Here is an 18524-nt window from a genome sequence, read left to right as displayed (position 1 = left end):
AGCACCAAGGCCTAAGTCCTTGGGCTACTGACAATTCATGGTGCTCTTCAGCTGTAACTGAAGGACATCACTTAGTACATCAGACATGTGGAAAACAGGAATATAAATACCAAAACATAAACATGGCTTCTTAATTCTAAAAATATCCTCCACTTGTATTTCTGCTGCTTTAAATATGGTCCTATCAGTTATACATACAGCTCTGAGTGCACATTAGAAGCAGGGTTTGAGGTATACTTCAGTTTCAAAGTTCATTAAGCTCATGGATGGGTCCTGCTTTTAGGTCAAGTAACTAGTGGCCTTGAGTACTGCTTTTTAGTCTCTTGTAACTTCTCCCTTCCTCATCTCTCCCTCTGCTCTGCTACCTGAACAGTCACTCTAAAAAATTTACTTCAGATTATCATCTTTCTCCTTATCTCACAAGGAATTTACCACTGTTTGGGAAAATTCTACTCCAATTGCTAGTTAAATGACCAGATTATTATAGTTCTTGTTAGCTCGCATGTACACAAAGACGTGCCACACTACTATACAGCCAGGTTAGCCCAGCGTCACTACCTCCCCTTTGGCCTTGTTTTTGCTGCTGTTAGTACTTACCTCAGATTGGTTGTGTTGTTCTAATTAGCACATGTGTGCACACACATATGTGTGCACCGCCACAGTTCACTTGTGGCAGTCAGAGGACAACTTTGGAGATGCTTCTCCCCCTCAACTCATCCCACAACCACCTTTACCACCTGCCAGCTTGTTTAATATTTCTTGCTAACAGGACAGGACTCCCAAAAGGGTCTGCCATGAAAGGCAGGAACTAAGCACTATCAGTGCTCACACTGGGCGTTGACAAAGCTGCTCAGGGAGTAGAAAAGCCTATCCGTTCCTTAGGTCTCCTCTGAGAAACGGAAACTGACGTTAACAGTGTCCAGCAGACAAGCTTCCCACTGCTTTAACAAAGGACTCTATCCTGAGATTTTAACTGCACCAACCTACGTTCTTCTTTGGATGGTGAGTGCTGGGTGGAGCGCTTGTATAGCACTAAGGTTATTTATTAGGACATTTGTTAAGTTACTGTTTTAAGCTTTCTTAGTTGAAATACATTAAGTCTCAAGAAGTTGAGGTTTTGTTGTTCTGTTTTGTTTTTTAACTTACTTTCTGGACATTGAGCGGAGAATCTTTCGACTTTTGCTCAAGTTTTCATTTGTGTTGACCAGCTGAAAGAGAAAATAACAATCATTTCCTTCTCCTTTGAAAAAAATTCTATAGAATTTGAACAGTGGGTACTAAAACATCTTCGTTAAGAAATGCAATGGGGCCGGGCGGTGGTTGCGCACGCCTTTAATCCCAGCACTCGGGAGGCAGAGCCAGGCGGATCTCTGTGAGTTCGAGGCCAGCCTGGACTACCAAGTGAGTTCCAGGAAAGGCACAAAGCTACACAGAGAAACCCTGTCTCGAAAAACCAAAAACCAAAAAAAAAAAAAAAAAAAAAAAAAAAAAAAGAAATGCAATGGATTTAATGGCTTATACTTGAGTCTTAGTGAAAGAACCTAGAAAGGTCAAGGCATGTGGGTGCTTATCGAGGAGGGAATGGCTGTGGCTCATTGTTCCTGTAGGAGTGGGTAGATGCGAGGAAACTAATCCTTCAACCTGGCTATGCACACAGGAAGGCTAAAGGCATGGCGGTGTATACCTTTAATCCTAGCACATGGGAAGCAGAAGCAGGCTCTGTGAATTGAAGACAGCCTGGTCTACGTAGTGATTTCCAAAACAGCCAGAACTACCAAATGAGACCCTGTCTTAGGAGAAAAAAAAAAAAAAGAACAGTGCCACAGTTGTAGCACCAAACCTTTCTGACTGCCAAATAGGAAGGCTTCATCTGTACCTGGCCAGGGACTGCAGGACAATTTAAGATGTGAATCTCATCAAACACTAGGAGAGCCTCTTGAGTTGGTGTTCACTTATTTTTTTCTTTTTAAGGATTTATTTTGTATGTATGAGTATTTGCCTCAATGTATGTATGTGTACCACGTGCATGTCTGGTGTTCACCCAAGTCAGAAGTGAGCATCAGATCCCCTGGATCTGGGTCCTCTGCAAGAGCAGAAAGTGCTGCTCTTTAGTCCTGCTTTTAGGATCTTGGTTATTTTTTTTCTTTACTTGCTTGAGTAGTTATATTGAATGGAGAAAGGAATTAGCCCCAGTGTACCTTTCTCATTTGATTACCTGTTCCTAATCTAGTTAGCAGAAGGACATTTCACTGATGCTACTTGCTATCTGTTACTGCTGCTCTGTGGCCTTGGTAAGTCACTCTCTCAGATCAATCTTTGGTGTTTTAAGTTCAACCAATCTACAAAGTATATTCAAGACCCAAAACTTACACAATCTATTAGCAATTTGCCTTGAGAGTAGCACTTTATTGTGAATTTGCACAAAATAGGAAAATGGGGGGGGGGAAGGAATCCCTTTAATAAGATGTACAAGAAATCAAATCCTCACAATGAGCTAGTACTTTTCTGTCCAAATCCTGGCTACAATGTTTTCAGTTAAGATTTGCCTCAGGAGCTGGGCAGTGGTGGTGCATGCCTTTAATCCCAGCACTCAGGAGGCAGAGCCAGGTGGATCTCTGTGAGTTCGAGGCCAGCCAAGTCTACAGAGCAAGATCCAGGACAGGCACCAAAACTACACAGAGAAACCCTGTTTCCAAAAACAAAAACAAAACAACAACAAAAAAAAAAAAAAAAAAGAGAAAAATAAATATATATAACATTCAACAGGCAAACTATTTCTTTATTCTTTAAATTTGAAGTAAACTATCCCATTTATATAATGGAAAAAGGAATTTCCCAAAGCCTCTTACAATCATAGTAGACCAGAGAAGCTCAATACAGTCAGTCATCAGTTGACCTACATTTCTGCTTTCTTCCCTCAATGGAGCAACTTACCTTAGGTTAAAGGGATTGAACTATAATTTATAAACCAATAAACTATCAGTTGTACTGTTTTTGACATGTGGGAAAAAAGAGGCTTTGCGTTAAAAATAGTCACATAAGTGGATAGTGTTTTCATAAGAGTAGAGAAATAGGGCTGGAGAGGTGGCTCAACCGTCAAGAGCACTTGCTGCTCGATCAGAGGACCCAGGTTTGATTGACAGGACCTGTATGGCAGCTTCAAAACCATCTAACTCCAGTCCCAGGGAATCCAATGTCCTCCTCTTGCCTACGTGGTACAGAGACATATGTGCAGGCAAATGACCTGTATACATTTATTTTTTTAAGAACAGAAAAATATGCCACTAGATCTGAAATTAAAATATGCTGATGACACTGAATCCTTGCATGTGTTTTCACATTCTCTTGTAATGAATAAAGTAGGAGACGGAGTGGCATAAATCAGATTCTTCAGAAACAAAACTTCTAATGATTTCTAAATCTTAAAGATAAAAATTACTTCTTTGTGGTCTAGCATGGTGGCACACAACTTTAATCCCAGGAGGCAGAGGCAGGAGGATCACTGAATTCCAGGCCAGCAGCCAGGCTTAAATGAGACTCAGTCACAAATATATACACATACATGTATTTTTTTGGTATGTATGTGTGTGTGTTGTATGTGCACGTCTGTGTGGGAATGGAGGGTGCCTTCCTGGACTGCTCTCCACCTTACTAAGAAAGGGATCTCTCACATAAACCTGGCCACACTGGCTAGTAACAAGCTCCAAAGATCCAACTGTTTCTAATCCTCATCCCCTAACTCCGGGGTTACAGATATGAGCTGCTACTTTTATTAACTGACCCATCTCCCTAGCTCTGTAAAATTAATTCTAAGGGGGAATTTCTTAGCCAAGCAATTTAAAAATTAAGAAAAGTATATTGTATGTGGGAGGAGGGGTGGGGAGAAGAACAAAGTTATTCCCAGAATTCAGTCCTGCTGTAGTGTCTGGCCTTTGTATGGAGGACGCACCTACTTCACATATTGCCCAGACTTACTCTATTTTTGGTACGTTCCAACTGGTCTCGTTGCTCCCCCAACTCTTCTATGATTTCTGTACCAATCTGGTCAGTTTCTGTGGCAATCCGATGAGAACGCTCAATGCTCTGGGTGGCCCGGTTCAGGCTTTCAGTGCCTTGTAGAAGCAATGCTCTTTGAGACTGTAGCCGATTCTGACAGAAGTAGGGAAGAGCCGTGTTAGACATCTTTAGTCATTCTAAGTTTATTGTCAATACAGTCCTTGTGAGTGTAAAAGGTCACAATGAGCAATCATTTCATTAGTTTTTCCTTTATATCTGCAGGGCATTGGTTCTAGGACACTCCTGCTGCAGTCCACATGTAAAATAGTGTAGTATCTGCATATTAACATATATACATCCTCCCAACACATTATCTTTAGATTAATTATACCTGATGAAAGGTAAATGCTATGTAAATAGTTATGGTTCAAGAGAATGATGACAGCATATATGAGGAAGTTTGCAAGGATATGTATGTATGCACCAAAGTGCCCATGGATGTCAAAAGAAGGCAAAGGATCCCTCAGTTAGAATTTTTTTTTGAGACGGTCTCACTGTGCAGTCCTGGAACTCACTCTGTAGACCAGGCTGGCTTCAACTCAGACATCCACCTGCCTCTGCCTCCCAAGTGCTGGGATAAAACAGGTATGGGCCACCACACCAGGGTAGATACAATATTTTTAAAAAATATTTTCAACTCAAGGCTGAGTATTCAGCTGCAGTGAGTATGAAAAGCTGGCCAGCTGTGCTTCTAAAATAGAATCAAAGATACTAATGAATTGTCAGATCCTGTTCAAGGTCACAGACTAAAGAGGTGCATCCCACTGCCTGCTATACTTCTGTGAGGCAAGAGAAGAGACTCAAACAAAACAAACTGAAAGCTGGAGCAGTTTGCTGTGGACCAGTTAAAATCTATCATGAACACGTAACTGGTTGGTTACTAGAAACTTCAGTCAACAACCGGACTGGGCAGGGGAGGTGCAAAAAGGACCTGATAATGCAAAGAGCCTGCAACTTTAAAACTATTTGTTTAAATATTTACTCACATTTGTTTTTTTGAGACAGTCGCTGTAATTCAAGCTGGCCTCAAACTCATCATGACCCTCCTGGCTCAACCTCCGAGTGCTGGACCTGCAAGCGTGTCATCATGCCCGGCTACCCTTGAACTTTAATAGTGCCACAAGTAAACGACTAACTCTAAAACTCTGGAAAATTAGTTCACTGAAGATGGGCTTGACGGATACTGAGGACTTGGGGACCATATAAAGCATGCTTTCTCGCACAGAAGTCATTAAAAGCCAGAGACATTGCCACATTCTTAAAAAATAAATAAATAAATAAATAGCTTATGTGGCTGTACTCTGTTGGTGAACTTCACCTCATGGCAAACAACACTCCAAAATGATCACACTGGTGATGTGTTCACAGGGCAGGTAGAATCTGGGCCTCAAGTAAGCTTCTTAGGTGCCCTAACTCCCAGGAGCTCTAAATTTTAAAGTCCCCATTGAACTTTTCCTTTATCTATAATCCTAAGCACAGCATGCCGACAAAAGCAGCCTAGGCCAGAATTAGTAACTAGGGACAGGGATGGGTGCAGTACCAAGTTCTGATCTGTTCGAAGCACACACAACCAAGAGGGGCTCGGCTCACAGAGCTCATTACAGGACAGGCGGCAAATGGCAAAAGATGTCATCTTGAATTCGGTTTTCGGGAGGCAGAGGCAGGTGGATCTCTGAGATTCAGGACAGCCAGGGCTACATAGAGAAGCCCTGTATGGGGGTGGGGAGATTCTTGGGCTTGGGGTGATGCACACTGCTAATCCCAGTACTCAGGAAGGAGGCAGGAGATCTCTGCTAAGGGCCAGCCTGGTCTATAATAGCAAGTTCCAGGACAATATACTCTGTCTCAAATTTTTTTTAAAGTAGATTCTTAGAGCAGAACGTTTACTTCACAGATAGCATACAGACTAGTAAGTGAAGAAATCACCAAGGGTCAAATAAACCAATTTTGTGTGAGGCATGCTTATAATCTTAACAAGCAGGAGGTAGAAGTGGGAGGACAGCTCAAATTCTGAGGCCAGCCTGGTCAATATAGTGAGGTCCAGCCCAGCAAACATGGAGCCTAGTGAGGTGGCTCCGTGCCAAACCTGAAGACCTGAGTTCAATTATGGAGACTCCTGCAAATTTTGTCCTTAAACTTCCACACATGTGCCTGTTCACGCATACAAAATAAACAATGTAATAAACAAAGTAGGGCTGGAGAGATGGCTCAGTGGTTAAGAGCACTGGCTGTCTTCCAGAGAACCTGGAAGGTTCAATTCCTAGCACCCACATAGTGGCTCATAGCTATCTGGAACTCCAGTTCCAGAGGATCCAATACCCTCATGAGAACGGTAGCCTCTGAGAGAGCTGCATGCATGTGGTAAACTCCCATACACATAAAAATAGATCTTAAAAAATAAACTACAATTATATTAGCTGAAAGGAAGAAAAAAAATTTTTGGGCGGGCGGTGGTGGCGCACATGCCTTTAATCCCAGCACTCGGGAGGCAGAGCCAGGCGGATCTCTGTGAGTTCGAGGCCTACCTGGTCTACAAAGCGAGTTCCAGGAAAGGCGTAAAGCTACACAGAGAAACCCTGTCTCGAAAAAAAAAATTTAAATAAAACAAAGTTTTACATAATTAGTCTAAAGAAAGCAAGAAATGACATCACATAAATCAACCTTAGATGTTGAATAATCCTACTGAAGGTAATATGTGTTATCTACAATGACATATGGACTTGGGTTTATGGTCCCAGCTGAATGCTGAATCAGGAGGCTCAATTGGGCATTTGAGGCCAGTCTGGGCAACACAGTGAGAACCCCCCTTCAAGAGAACTTATAAGTTCTGAAATTAATATATCTAAAACAAATGTTTGAACTTGTCAACCCTCCTGTTTTTGAGGAGAAAGTAGCAAATGACCAGAGAAATTTTTACAATTTCTGTTTTAACAGATTCTATTTGCCTTTTCCAGCCTGTCTTTACAGGTGTACTCACATGTATCCATTTCAAAGTTGTTTCAGTTTTTTATTATTCACAAATTGTGTATGATAAGGCAGGAGCTAAACTGTGCATGATAAGGGGTTGTTGCTGTATACCTCAGCTCTGTTGCAGGTCAGCCACCAAGCAGGGCTGTGCATACCTCAGGGCTTTGAGGAGCAAGTATTTGCAGCTCTAGGCTGGAGCAAAGCTGAAGAGCTCCCTTGTCTAGCTTGGGCTGGTGGTCTCTGTGCAAAGTGCCTGGTACTGTTCTGCAACTGGCACCCCATCAAAGTCTGGGACCCTGGCAGTGAGCGCTTGCCTGGGCTGGTACACAAAATGTGCTGATCTGGCTGCCATCTGAGGAGGAGCACAGGTCACAGCTGACACAGCATCAGACTCTGATAATGACCATTTCCAGCTGCTTGGCCACCTCCCACATGCTTATGTCTCCAAGTACAATCACTGTGAGCTCCATGCCATATGCCTCCAGACAGAAGCTTATAAGCTTGTCAGTGACATCTATGGTGTCCACCTGCATTGGGGTCCCAAGGCATGCATTCATAGACCTTGCACAGGAGCACTGACAGCAGCCTCACCGTGAACTTTTTGAGCTCATCCACTGTACAGCATCCCTCACCTGCTCCATGACGTGGGTTCCCAGCCTCTTACCTTGACTGTACCTGCCTCCATTTCAAAGTTTTACATTACTCCTAAATGTTGTTCTTTAACACCAGCAAGGTCAAGTCTGTATCACTCTGTTTCTCAAACTCTAATGAAGACCTGTCATAGAGCAGCAGTTAAAATTCTACTGCTAGCCTTTCTATAGATGTTAAGTTTGCATGCTGGATCCCTTTCCATTTCTTGTAAAAATTCTATGTCAACTTTGTTCTCTGTGGAATATAATCCAAGTGCAGCACACTAAACTTAATCTTGGTCAAGTTTTTATTCTATTCCTTTATCTAGCCAGCTTCTCTAAGGGTGTAAGATATGGGTTTGTTGTTGTTTTGTTTTGTTTTTTCCACGAGACAGGGTTTCTCTGTGTAGCTTTGCGCCTTTCCTGGATCTCGCTCTGTAGACCAGGCTGGCCTCGAACTCACAGAGATCTGCCTGCCTCTGCTTCCCAAGTGCTGGGATTAAAGGCGTTCGCCACTACCGCCTGGCAAGATATGGATTCTTAGAGTCTAATTTTATGTCAGAATCCTCTGTGTTAGATGCATTCTAGCTGACTTTACAGGACTAGGGCGTCAGAATGGCCCTATTGGGAAGCACCGTGTTTCTTCTCTATCAGTTACTGAGCTATCTTGAGATTAAGTTAACAGAAAGCTTGCATTAATCTTGCAAAAACAAAAACAAAAACTCTGATGAATTAAAATCCTAACTGACTAGCTACTCAGGAGGTCGAGATGGGATGATTACTTGAGCTAATACAAAACCCTACCTCAAAAACAAAATGAAAACTTAAAACCAAACTGGATTTTGGGAATATATCTGAGAAAATGATTCTAAAATTTATATAAAAGAATAAAAGTTCAAGAAGAAAAGGAATCAGAGCAATAGGTCAAGATAGAGTCTAGCTAGGCTTGCTAGAAACAAAGTACTGCTCTATATCTCTATATATGTATGCACACAAAGAAGTCTAGAAGACCTGAATTAGAAAGAGCAGGTACCAGTGGGGAGAATGGACTAGATGCAGGAAAGAGGCCAAAGGCAGGAAAATAAAACCCCCGAGACTCCAACCTGCACCGATGTAACTGTTGCCCATCTAGTTCTGTACCACAGGCCCTAAAGGAGGAACAGCTACCACCGCTCATTCTTACCAAACGCTTACCACTTACCAAATGCTCATTCTCTAAGGCGTATGAGCCATACTTCACATCTCCTCGGCCTCCAGGTGCGGCTGTCAAAGGTGTACTTCTCACCTCGCGGTGGAGCTTAGCAAGGTCCTTGCGGTAGTTTCGAAGCTTAGACATCATGGGGTTACGGAAAGTCAGGGGTGCATACCGTAGTTCTTCCTCCATCTCTGCCAACTAGGTAGGCAGAAAGGGATAAGTGGACAGCCTGGTTTTCCCCTAACCTGGGCATACGCTTAGTTTAAACTTTACCACAGGCTACTAAAATAGCAACTGTATTTTGTGACAGGGGCCACAAACACCATGTTCACTTTAAGCGCCTGAAATAGTTTCTAGTAGACATTCACTCAAGGAAGTATGTTATGGGGCTGGAGAGACAGTAAAGTGCTTGCTTTGCAAATACGAGGACCTAAATTCAATTCAGAACCTATGTAAATAAAACTGGGGGTGGTAGTATGTACTTATAATTCCAGTGCTAGCTGGCCAGTATTGGCAAATTCCAGGCCAGTGAGAGAACCTGTTTCAAAAGAATAAAGAAAAAGGCAGGTGGATGGAACCTGAAGAATGAGATCACATGAATGTGTACCCACATATACATGTGTACTTCCACAACAAACATGTGATGAATGTACCAGTGGGAGAGTGCCTCCCTACCAATACCAAGCATGTGTGAGGACCTAGGCTCTATACCTAACACTGCAAACAAGTGTGCACACACACACATGCATGCCCCATGAAGTACACATCTTCTGTGCAAATAAGTTTAACAAAGGTCAGTAACTGATCTCAGTGGTCAGCTTCAGGAAAGGTATGGGAATGCCCCTACTACTCATATCAGGAATGCATTATCAAAGGCCTGTACTGCAGAAATCTTCAAACTTTACCTATTTGTGTTTGTTAAGCCCCCTCAACACCCATTCCCACCCATCAACCACATTTAATAAGTGTGACGGTTAGTGGTGTTAACTTGGCAGGATCTAGAATCACCTAGGAGACAAATTTCTGGACACACCTGTTATCTAGGGTAGCCTCTAAGGGATGATTTTGATTGCATTACTCAAGGAAGCAAAGGAATGCCCACTGTGGGTGGCACCATTCCCTACCTAGCATCCGGGACTGAGTGGAGAAAGGGAGCTGAGCAGCAGCATGTATCCATCATCACTCTCTGTGATGTGACCTGCTGTCTTGACTTGTCTGCTACAGTGGACTGTACCCTTGAAATGTGAGCCAGAACAAATCCTTTCTCCCTTCAGGCCCCTTTGTCAGAGTATTTTATCACAATAATGAAGGAGAACCTAAGAGTTACAAACAGTCAAAACCAAGGCAGTAGACAGGAAAAGGTTACCTGTTATGAAGTCACAGTATTTCTAGAAAAGATCAAAACCAAGTACAAGAAACAAGGACTTGCTCCCTGTCCTCACCGTTTCATTTGCTTCCTGTTGCTTTTCATCAAAATCTCTAACCAGCTTCTTCTTCTCTTCTAGAAAAGACAAGCACATTTCAAACATTTATTACTGCTTCTGTGCATTTGCAGAGGCCATTCCCTCTGCTTAGAACCACCTTCCCATTCTCCCCTGGGTGGGGTGGCAACACTTAACCCCCTGCTCCACAGAGGCTTAGAAACATTTGAAGACTTGCTCTCACTGTGCCTGAAGGATGCCTACTGCATTGGCATTTAGTACCCAGGGAAATATTCCTGCTGAGGACAAAGTCTAGCTTAACAATTATTTGATTCTATGGCCAACAGCATCCCTACTACAGGTTTAAATTAATAATCATTTGTAACCTTTTCTCCTCCCCATCCTCATGGAGGGGCAGGCATTCTCTCATCAATATGAATGTCTACCAACACTGGGTTTCCAAAGCAAATCTGTAACCACCACTATTCTGAAAAACAAACTCAAAATTCACCTCCTCTGCTCACTAGTGTGACACCTCTCTCTCACCCATGGTGGCATGGATAATGACTTCGTTATGAGACGGTCACTCCTTCCAGTCCTTTGCATGCCATCTTAAGTGCTGCACTTCTTTGTTTATTGGTTTGTTTAATTAGGCTCTCCCTATGCTGGCCAGGCTGCCTTCAAATTTGCAATCCTCCCGGCTTAGTCTCCCAAATGCTAGAGTTATGGGTGACTATAACCACTCCTGGCTGGTTTTTGTCTTTAACAGAAATTCCTGATCTTCCCTTTTAGCAATAAGAGAAAAAGCTTCAGTTTCAAAGTAATAATATCTAAATGAAGATTATTTCACCTTTACTATGTTTCTTCTGATCATTTATAATATGAAGATTTTCCACTTAAAACATACATTTCCTTTGAAGCTAACTAATATATTAGACACATATATTTTATTTGAACACACTGATAAAGGAATAATGTCTAAATGACAATAAAAATGGCACCTGACATAGTAAAAATTATTAAGGTACTTGGAATGCTGGTGAACTTCTGTAGAAGGGAGAGCTCTGGTTAGTCAGGGGGACTAGGTTCTAGAACCAGGATTGGACCTGCCTTAACATGAAAGCTTGGGTAATTTTCTTCATTTCTATGGCTGTAAAACAAGAAAGCAGATCATGCCTTCATATCTAACAAGCAGCAATCAGTTTCATTTGTGAAGAATTTGAATTTTTAAAAATGTATGCATTCACTGTGCTGGCTCACACCTTTAACGCCATGCAGAGGTTGATGGATCTATGAGTTTGAGGCCAACCTGGTCTACATAGTGCGTTCCAGAGCTACAAAAAAACAAAAACGAAAACAAAAAAAAAAAAAAAGCATTCCCCTGAAAGAGCTACAAATGGAAATCTACACATAATCTACTCATTACAAAGTTACAGCCGGGCAGTGGTGGCTTAGGCCTTTAATCCCAGCAGAAGGAGAAGCAGGTGGATCTCTGTGAGTTCGAGGCCAGCCTAGTCTACAAATCGAGTTCCAGAACAGACTCCAAAGCTACAGAGAAACCCTGTCTCGAAAAACAAAAACAAACAAACCAAAAAACCAAAGTTACCATTGTTACAATAGTTTTTTAACTCATTTTTCCCTGTTTTAAGACAGGGTCTCCTATAGTTCAAAACTCCCCACTTACAGTGTAGCCAAGCACGACCCTGAACTTCTGATCCTCTTGCCCCCACCTCCCGACTCACCATGTCCCATGTCCACCCCTGTTGTTTGATCCTCCCCAACATACACAAGGCACGCCCGGCGAACTATTTTTCATACTGCTTACAAAACAAATGAAAATCCCAAACCAAACCCAAGGATCCATTAATTAAACAACAACAATAAAAACGGGGAAAAGGTTAGCCCTGGCAAATGGTGCACACATCTTGACCATCTGTGATGTAACTGATATGGACACCAAAGCACGTTCCTGTTCCTGAGGGGCTGTGCTCTGAGCCACCAATATTGAAAAAAAGTAATACTTGCCATCAAGATTGGCCACTTGCACAGAGCAATAATGTACTCTTTTGTAATAAATGTGCCTCAAAAAGTTGAGTGTCACTACTCCTGTGGAGGGGCCCCAAATCAGCTTGACCATGACAGACTTAGGGGCACAGACACAGCTTCTGTGACAGGCTTACTGGCAGGCAACACCCAGATCCAGGAAAAGCCTTAAACTGATACCACCCTGGGATCCACCCAGGGGTGAGGAAGTACCTGACAGCCCAAACATTCCAATTATTAGATAAGATGGTCAGATATCCTTGAGTCTAGCACACACCTATTTTTGTTTTACAGATACCCCTTAGACAAATGTCAGCCAATCAGGGTCCTGGACCCTGGAAATCCCCTCACACCAACCTCTGCTATGATAAAAACTCTGCCCCACCTGAGCTCAGGGCTCTCTGCTCTCACCGCTGTGTCGGACAGACAGAGGGACTGAGCTCTGGAGCTTGAAATAAAGGCTCTCTGCTTTTACATGCGGGATTCGGTCTCCGTGGTGGTCCTTTGGGGGTCCCCGCGATCTGGGCATAACACTCCTATGACAGAACCGATCTTGGTGACCCAAGCTAGACAGCACACGGCCGCAGAACTGTGTACATACCTGTGTCCCTTTCCTGCCTGGATTTTCTATAGCTGTGTCAGTCTTACTTTTTCTCTGTTAACATGGAAAAGGCTGCCGTCAGGGACATTTTCAAAGCAAGTGTCTGATGCTTACGTGTGTCCCAAACTCTATGTCAAGCTGCATTACTGTGGGAACTGTACCATTCACAGCAAGGTAGTCAGGAGTCAGTCTTGTGAAGCCAGGAGACCTAACACCCCCCACCATGATTTAGACCTCCTGGTGCTGCCCCTCGACCTCCACCAAAGCCCATTAGGACAGAAAAACATCTGGGAAAAACAGATGCTAGAAAAGCAAATATTCAGAAGTCAAAAGAGGCTTGTCTCTATTCAACAGAGCGGCCACTAGCTGCTTTTTTATGCTTCAGTCTTACCCTCCAATCAACACTGTAGCTAGGATGGATCTCAGAGATTATCAACTTCATTTTACAGCTATAGAAACTAGAACCTGGACAACTAAGTATATCCCCTAAGTGGCGTGGACTGCATGGTGACCATCGCTGCTTGACCAAAGTTCCAGCATTTCAACATTGCAGACCACACTTCTCCAGCACCTTTTTACTTTCATTTTTAATCATTCTCACTATTAATGCCTTTCCTTTTGGGAAATTTTGTAAAGGATAAAAATGTGTACAATGGTAGCCTCTCTAAACAAAATAATTCTTTGGAAAAAAAATCTCCACCAGTGTGGAACCAGGAATTCCACTGTGCCTTCCTAATTACACCAAGAACAGGAATGTTACGAGATTTACTAGACACCTGATCCCAAGAATGAAATGCCTACGATTGAGATCCTGAGCCTGAGGCCATTAAGGGCAGGAATTTAGTTAATAAATGTAAAGAAATCAGAATGGTACAGTATAATGGGAGAAGAGTAGGACAACAGGACCTTCCCTTTTGGGAGTGTTATAGGGGACAGGCCCATACAGTAAGACTAAGAAACTGTAGGATAGCGTCTGCTCCCCAGAAGTCCTCTTGCTAAGGTCAGGCATTTGGATAAGGGTCTCCATTTCCTTGGGAGCTTGAAGAAAGTTCCTGTTTGATAAAGCAGTCATTCTTAGCCAAGAGGAACTTATGGCCCTTCCATTACATATGACTGGGGCCTATTGTCAAGGTCAATGCTAGATTCCTCAAGCTACACTCCAGCTCACATGCCCCTTGTCTCCCATTTAATCCTATGTGTAACTATACAGTAGAAAAGGTGTCATCTTTTCTCAATTAAAGGCTGCTGGCAGCCAAGCGGATCCCCCGACTGACCCTCAGATTGACCCTCAGATAGTATCATCTCCTTTACCAGCCCCCCACCTCCACTCCCACTCCACACATCCTCTTTGGGACCCGAACCGCACACTGAAGCAGATCTCAGGCATCTAAGGCCACAGGAATACATGGGGACACTAGCTTTAAGAAGCAAGTCTCTTGACTCAGAAGCCAATTCTTCTGACATGGCTGTGTACAACTGAAGGGTGTTGGTATACTCAAAGTATACATCCTTAACCAGAAAAATATGCTAAAATACAAAAAATCTCTTACTCCTTTTGCGGAACTAGAATGCATGCTAAAATCAACCACAAAGCAGAATTGTATAGTGGGAAGGATGGGCCCCCAAACCAAGAGTGAACCACTGGAAGCAATGTGCACACACCTAATCTGTCAGGTATGAGCGAAGGGTAAGGGATCAACTGTTTCATTTGATAAATGGGCTAGCACCATATTCTGGAATAAAATGGAAACAGGCTTTGAAAAACAGAAAAGGCTCAAATTAATGTACTATGAAGGTTGGCACCCTTTCTTTACAGAATATTGCCTCATTAGACAGTGAGAAAAACTTCAGTTTCACCAAGATCTTGAAAACACAGGATTCATTTGCTTTTAGCGCCCTAGTGTGGCATTTCTATGACCTACAGAGTCTATCTGTAGACTAACAACGTGCTTACTTTATCTGATGGAAGAGAACAGAAACATCAGCTCTCTCAACCTGTTTCATTTGTAAGTGCCATGAGTAATACTGACTTCAGAGGGCACTTAGCAAGTACCAGGCACAGTCAACTTTCAAATACTAGGAACTACCATTGCTTTTCACAGTAGTCCAGAGACCCAGAGCAAAAAACAAACAAACAAACAAACAAACAAACAAACAAACAAACAAGCAACAAAACTCACCAGAGATGAAGTAATTAAAATTCTGTAACCTGTGAGTGACTAGTGTTTACTGCTCGGCATGGGCGTGGTACTTCAAGTTTCCTTCCTAGCTCTTAAAATACAGACAGGGCTGGCAGGACTACTTAGCAGGCTGCAGTGTTTGCTGCAGCCTGGTAACCTGTTGAATCCCCAGGACCCATGTTTTTGGACGAGGAAAACATAAGCTGCCCTCTCATCTCCACACACATATACACAAAACAAAACCGGGACTCGGGGATAGACACTAGAATTCAAGCAAATGAAAACAGAAAACTGTCCATCATTTTATCCCAGGGACACATGTCTACAGGTACCACAAAATCAAAACTTCATTCAACAGGCCAATTAGGTGACAAACTGCAGCACTCTGAGGCTTTAGAGAAAGCTCTTCAGAGGATGCAAGGCTGTGGGTGATGAATGGTATAAAGAGATCAATGAGTATCATCCATGGTAAGACTGCCACTGCCACAAAAAACTTCCTAAACCAGGACACAAGTGACAGCGATCCTTCAAGGGCCAAGAGAGAACACAGACTACACTTTGGGGAAATAAGTATCTCTGTTGCTTTGGTTGTTTTAATAGGTGTGTACATCAACTTGAAGAGTAATGAAAATGTGAAAAAAAAAATAGAAATAGTCTGCTTACTCAGCTATTTTCTTCTAAGAACTGAGTACCTTAACCAACCAAAAATGATATTTAAAATAATTTAACAAATTATTTTATTTGTTATGTAGTTTATTTTTTTTGAGACAGAGTCTCACTGTCTGAATTCAGGCTGGCCTTGAACTCATCGAGACCCATCCCCTGCCTCTGCCTCCTGAGCGTGCACTACGACACTCAGATAAAGATGTGTTGGGTACTATTCCTGGGAGTTTATGATACATGCTAACAGAACAAAATACTATTTTATTTCTAGTTCTTTGTGTAAGAATTGTCCTTAATCATGTCATCAGCCTGCTACGGCGTCCCAGCCTAAAAAGTGGGTGGATCCTCTGTGCGTCCCTCTCTTTCCTTTCCGCTCCTTCCTTCTGTCTGTCCTCTCCCCCCTTCTTCTCTTTCCTTTCCGCTCCTTCCTTCAGTCTGTCCTCTCCCCCCCCCCCCAATAAAGCCTAAAAAGGCTGTGATTCTTCCGATCAGCACTCTCCTCCGCCGGCATGGCCAGCCAGGAGCAGCAGCACCGTTTAACCAACACATTGGTTCTGAAACTTAAGCCAGCACCAGAAATCTTTATGAGCACAGTTAAGACAGACTGCTTGTCACAATAGTTACTGATTCTGTTTGTCTGGGTAGGGCCCGAGTGTGCGCATCTAACAAGGTCCCAGGTGGTGTTGATGGTGCCGATTTGTAGACCACACTTCCAAACTCCTTTTCTAGTAACAGAAAGACAAACAATCTACTATATCATAAATATACAAAGTGCTGAGAACATTAGAAAGTAAGTGTTCTGAGACCAGGCATGGTGGTGCTTGCCTTTAATCCCAGCACTCAGGAGGCAGAGGCAGGTGTATTTGTGAGTTCAAGGCCAGCCTGGTCTATAGATTAGGTTCCAGGTCAGTCAGGGCAACACAGAGAAACAAGAAAACCAAAACCCAACAAACAGAAAAGAGCATCCTAAGAATAGCTGTATAAAGAGCTAATATTTTAAATGTAAATAAAACAGCAAGCTCCCATATATTAACAAAAGCTAGTAGCTCTTACTATTGCCAGACGGTATTTTTAAGGGCTTTACGTATCTTAACTCATTTACTCTTCACAAAACGCCCATGAAGTTAGACACTATGTTTTATTCTGTAGAGGAAACTGCTTTGGTTAAAATAACTGGCAAGGTCACAATGCTATCAAGCCAGTCTGAAGACAGTGTCTCTCCTCTCTGTTTCTCCATTCCCTCCTTATCTCCCCCCGTCCCTCGATAGTGTCTCACTATATAAAATCTTGTCTGGAACGCTCTATGTTACTAGGTAGACCAGGCTGGCCTTTAACTCACACAGATTCTCCTGTTTCTACATCCCAAGTGCTGGGATTAAAAGTATTTGCCACTGGCAAATTCTTGGTTTTTACTATTTAATAAATTCTTCATAATGTTTTTAATGGCAGAAGAATATTTTGTCAGGCTAGATACAGAATACACTCCACAGGTAGGCAGTCTCATCTACAACTCAAACGAATCTGCTCCTCATATTTACGTTCATACACTCAACTGATCACGTGAGAAAACACGCACTCTTCAATCTTTCTTCCTACTCTTACACACCAGTCTCATAAATCTGCCTCAGAGCCACCTGTTGGGTTTAATGCTCACTCTCCAGATTCCCATGCTTACCTAGTCCACTGCCACGGAAGCTCCTAACACAGCCTTATATCCATTCTCACATCCTCTATCCAGCTACCGCAGCCTTGCTTCTAAAATGAAATCCACATGACTCAGCTGCGTATGGTCCTTACTGATTTCCCCTAAGACATCAAAAGAGTCTTCATGTGAGACATTCAAGTTCCTCTTCAATGTGGCTGTTTGACTTCCCTCACCTCCCTCCTATGTCTCACCTATTTATTATTTTTAAATAATTCTAACCATAGAATTATTGCATTGCCTACCAAACTGCCAAACTCCTACATCCCCAACCCCCAATCTTACGATTCTTTTTTTAAAAGTCATCATACTGAAACACGGGTCCGCAGATTTAAGAACCTCCGATGCTCCTGGGAGAGGCAGATAACTAAGAATTGGGGGGGCTGAGGACAAGAGAGGATCCCTGAGACGACACCCTAATGTCTATCCCTTTGCACGCCCCCTGTCACGCCAAGGGGCTGCAGGAGACCCTGGGCGTCGCGGGACCGATTGCAGCAGGGGGCGTGTCCGAACGGGAAGCGGGGAACCCGGGTTCGCCTCTGGGAGGACAGCACCGGGCGGAGTTCTCCTGGTCTGGTCCCGCCCCCGCCTCACCGGTCCCCGCGGTCCCCAGCAGCCGCTCGGGCACCCCTCGTAGGTCTTCAAGGAGGCCGCGGAAGATCTCATGCAGCTTCTCGAAATGCTCGGAGGAGGCGGCGGAGGTGGCCATGGCGCAAGCTGCCCGTGAGCGTCGGCCTCTGAGACTCCGGGCGCAGGGCCCACTCCCACCTCGGCGCTCAGCTGCCCGGTCCCGAAGCCATCACCGCGACCGCCGGACCTGGGCGGCCCGGAAGCAGGCGCTTCCGGGGTCCTCCAAGCCGGACGCCCTCCCCCTGCTGTCACCGCGCGGGCGCCAGGCGCCAAAGCCTGACGGAAAGCCCGGGCGGGGACCACTCCCCGCTACTTCAGGGGCCCGGCGCCGCGCGGGGGACGAGCAGCTGTCGCCGACCTGGAGACAGCCAGCCGGGGATGGGGAGGTACCAAGGCGAAGATGCCCGAGGGGGCCCGCGGGACGGGCGCCTCGGCCG

The 18524-nt window shown here is 43.8% G+C and overlaps 1 protein-coding gene across 2 annotated transcripts in view; it reads right to left on the bottom strand.

Annotated features, from left to right (window-relative positions):
- Positions 1-18524, bottom strand: part of Vti1b (vesicle transport through interaction with t-SNAREs 1B) — an 18942-nt gene extending 418 nt beyond the window's left edge. Inside the window, exons 1-5 of one of the 2 annotated variants that reach the window (XM_052739465.1) lie at positions 18052-18524; positions 10290-10348; positions 8854-9045; positions 3976-4149; positions 1147-1208 (exon numbers count right to left, since the gene is read on the bottom strand). In XM_052739465.1, coding sequence (XP_052595425.1) covers positions 1147-1208; positions 3976-4149; positions 8854-9045; positions 10290-10348; positions 18052-18166 — 602 coding nt within the window. In that variant the 5' untranslated portion in view covers positions 18167-18524. Of the gene's footprint in view, positions 1-1146; positions 1209-3975; positions 4150-8853; positions 9046-10289; positions 10349-17430; positions 17534-18051 lie in introns of those variants that run through there. The other variant, XM_052739467.1, reaches the window with a different exon arrangement.

The sequence above is a fragment of the Peromyscus californicus genome, unplaced genomic scaffold (assembly GCF_007827085.1).
Source record: "Peromyscus californicus insignis strain IS unplaced genomic scaffold, ASM782708v3 Scaffold_15__1_contigs__length_86483966, whole genome shotgun sequence".
Taxonomy (NCBI): domain Eukaryota; kingdom Metazoa; phylum Chordata; class Mammalia; order Rodentia; family Cricetidae; genus Peromyscus; species Peromyscus californicus.
The sequence above is the reverse complement of the archived record's forward strand: the minus strand, read 5'-3'. Positions and strand labels throughout refer to the sequence as shown.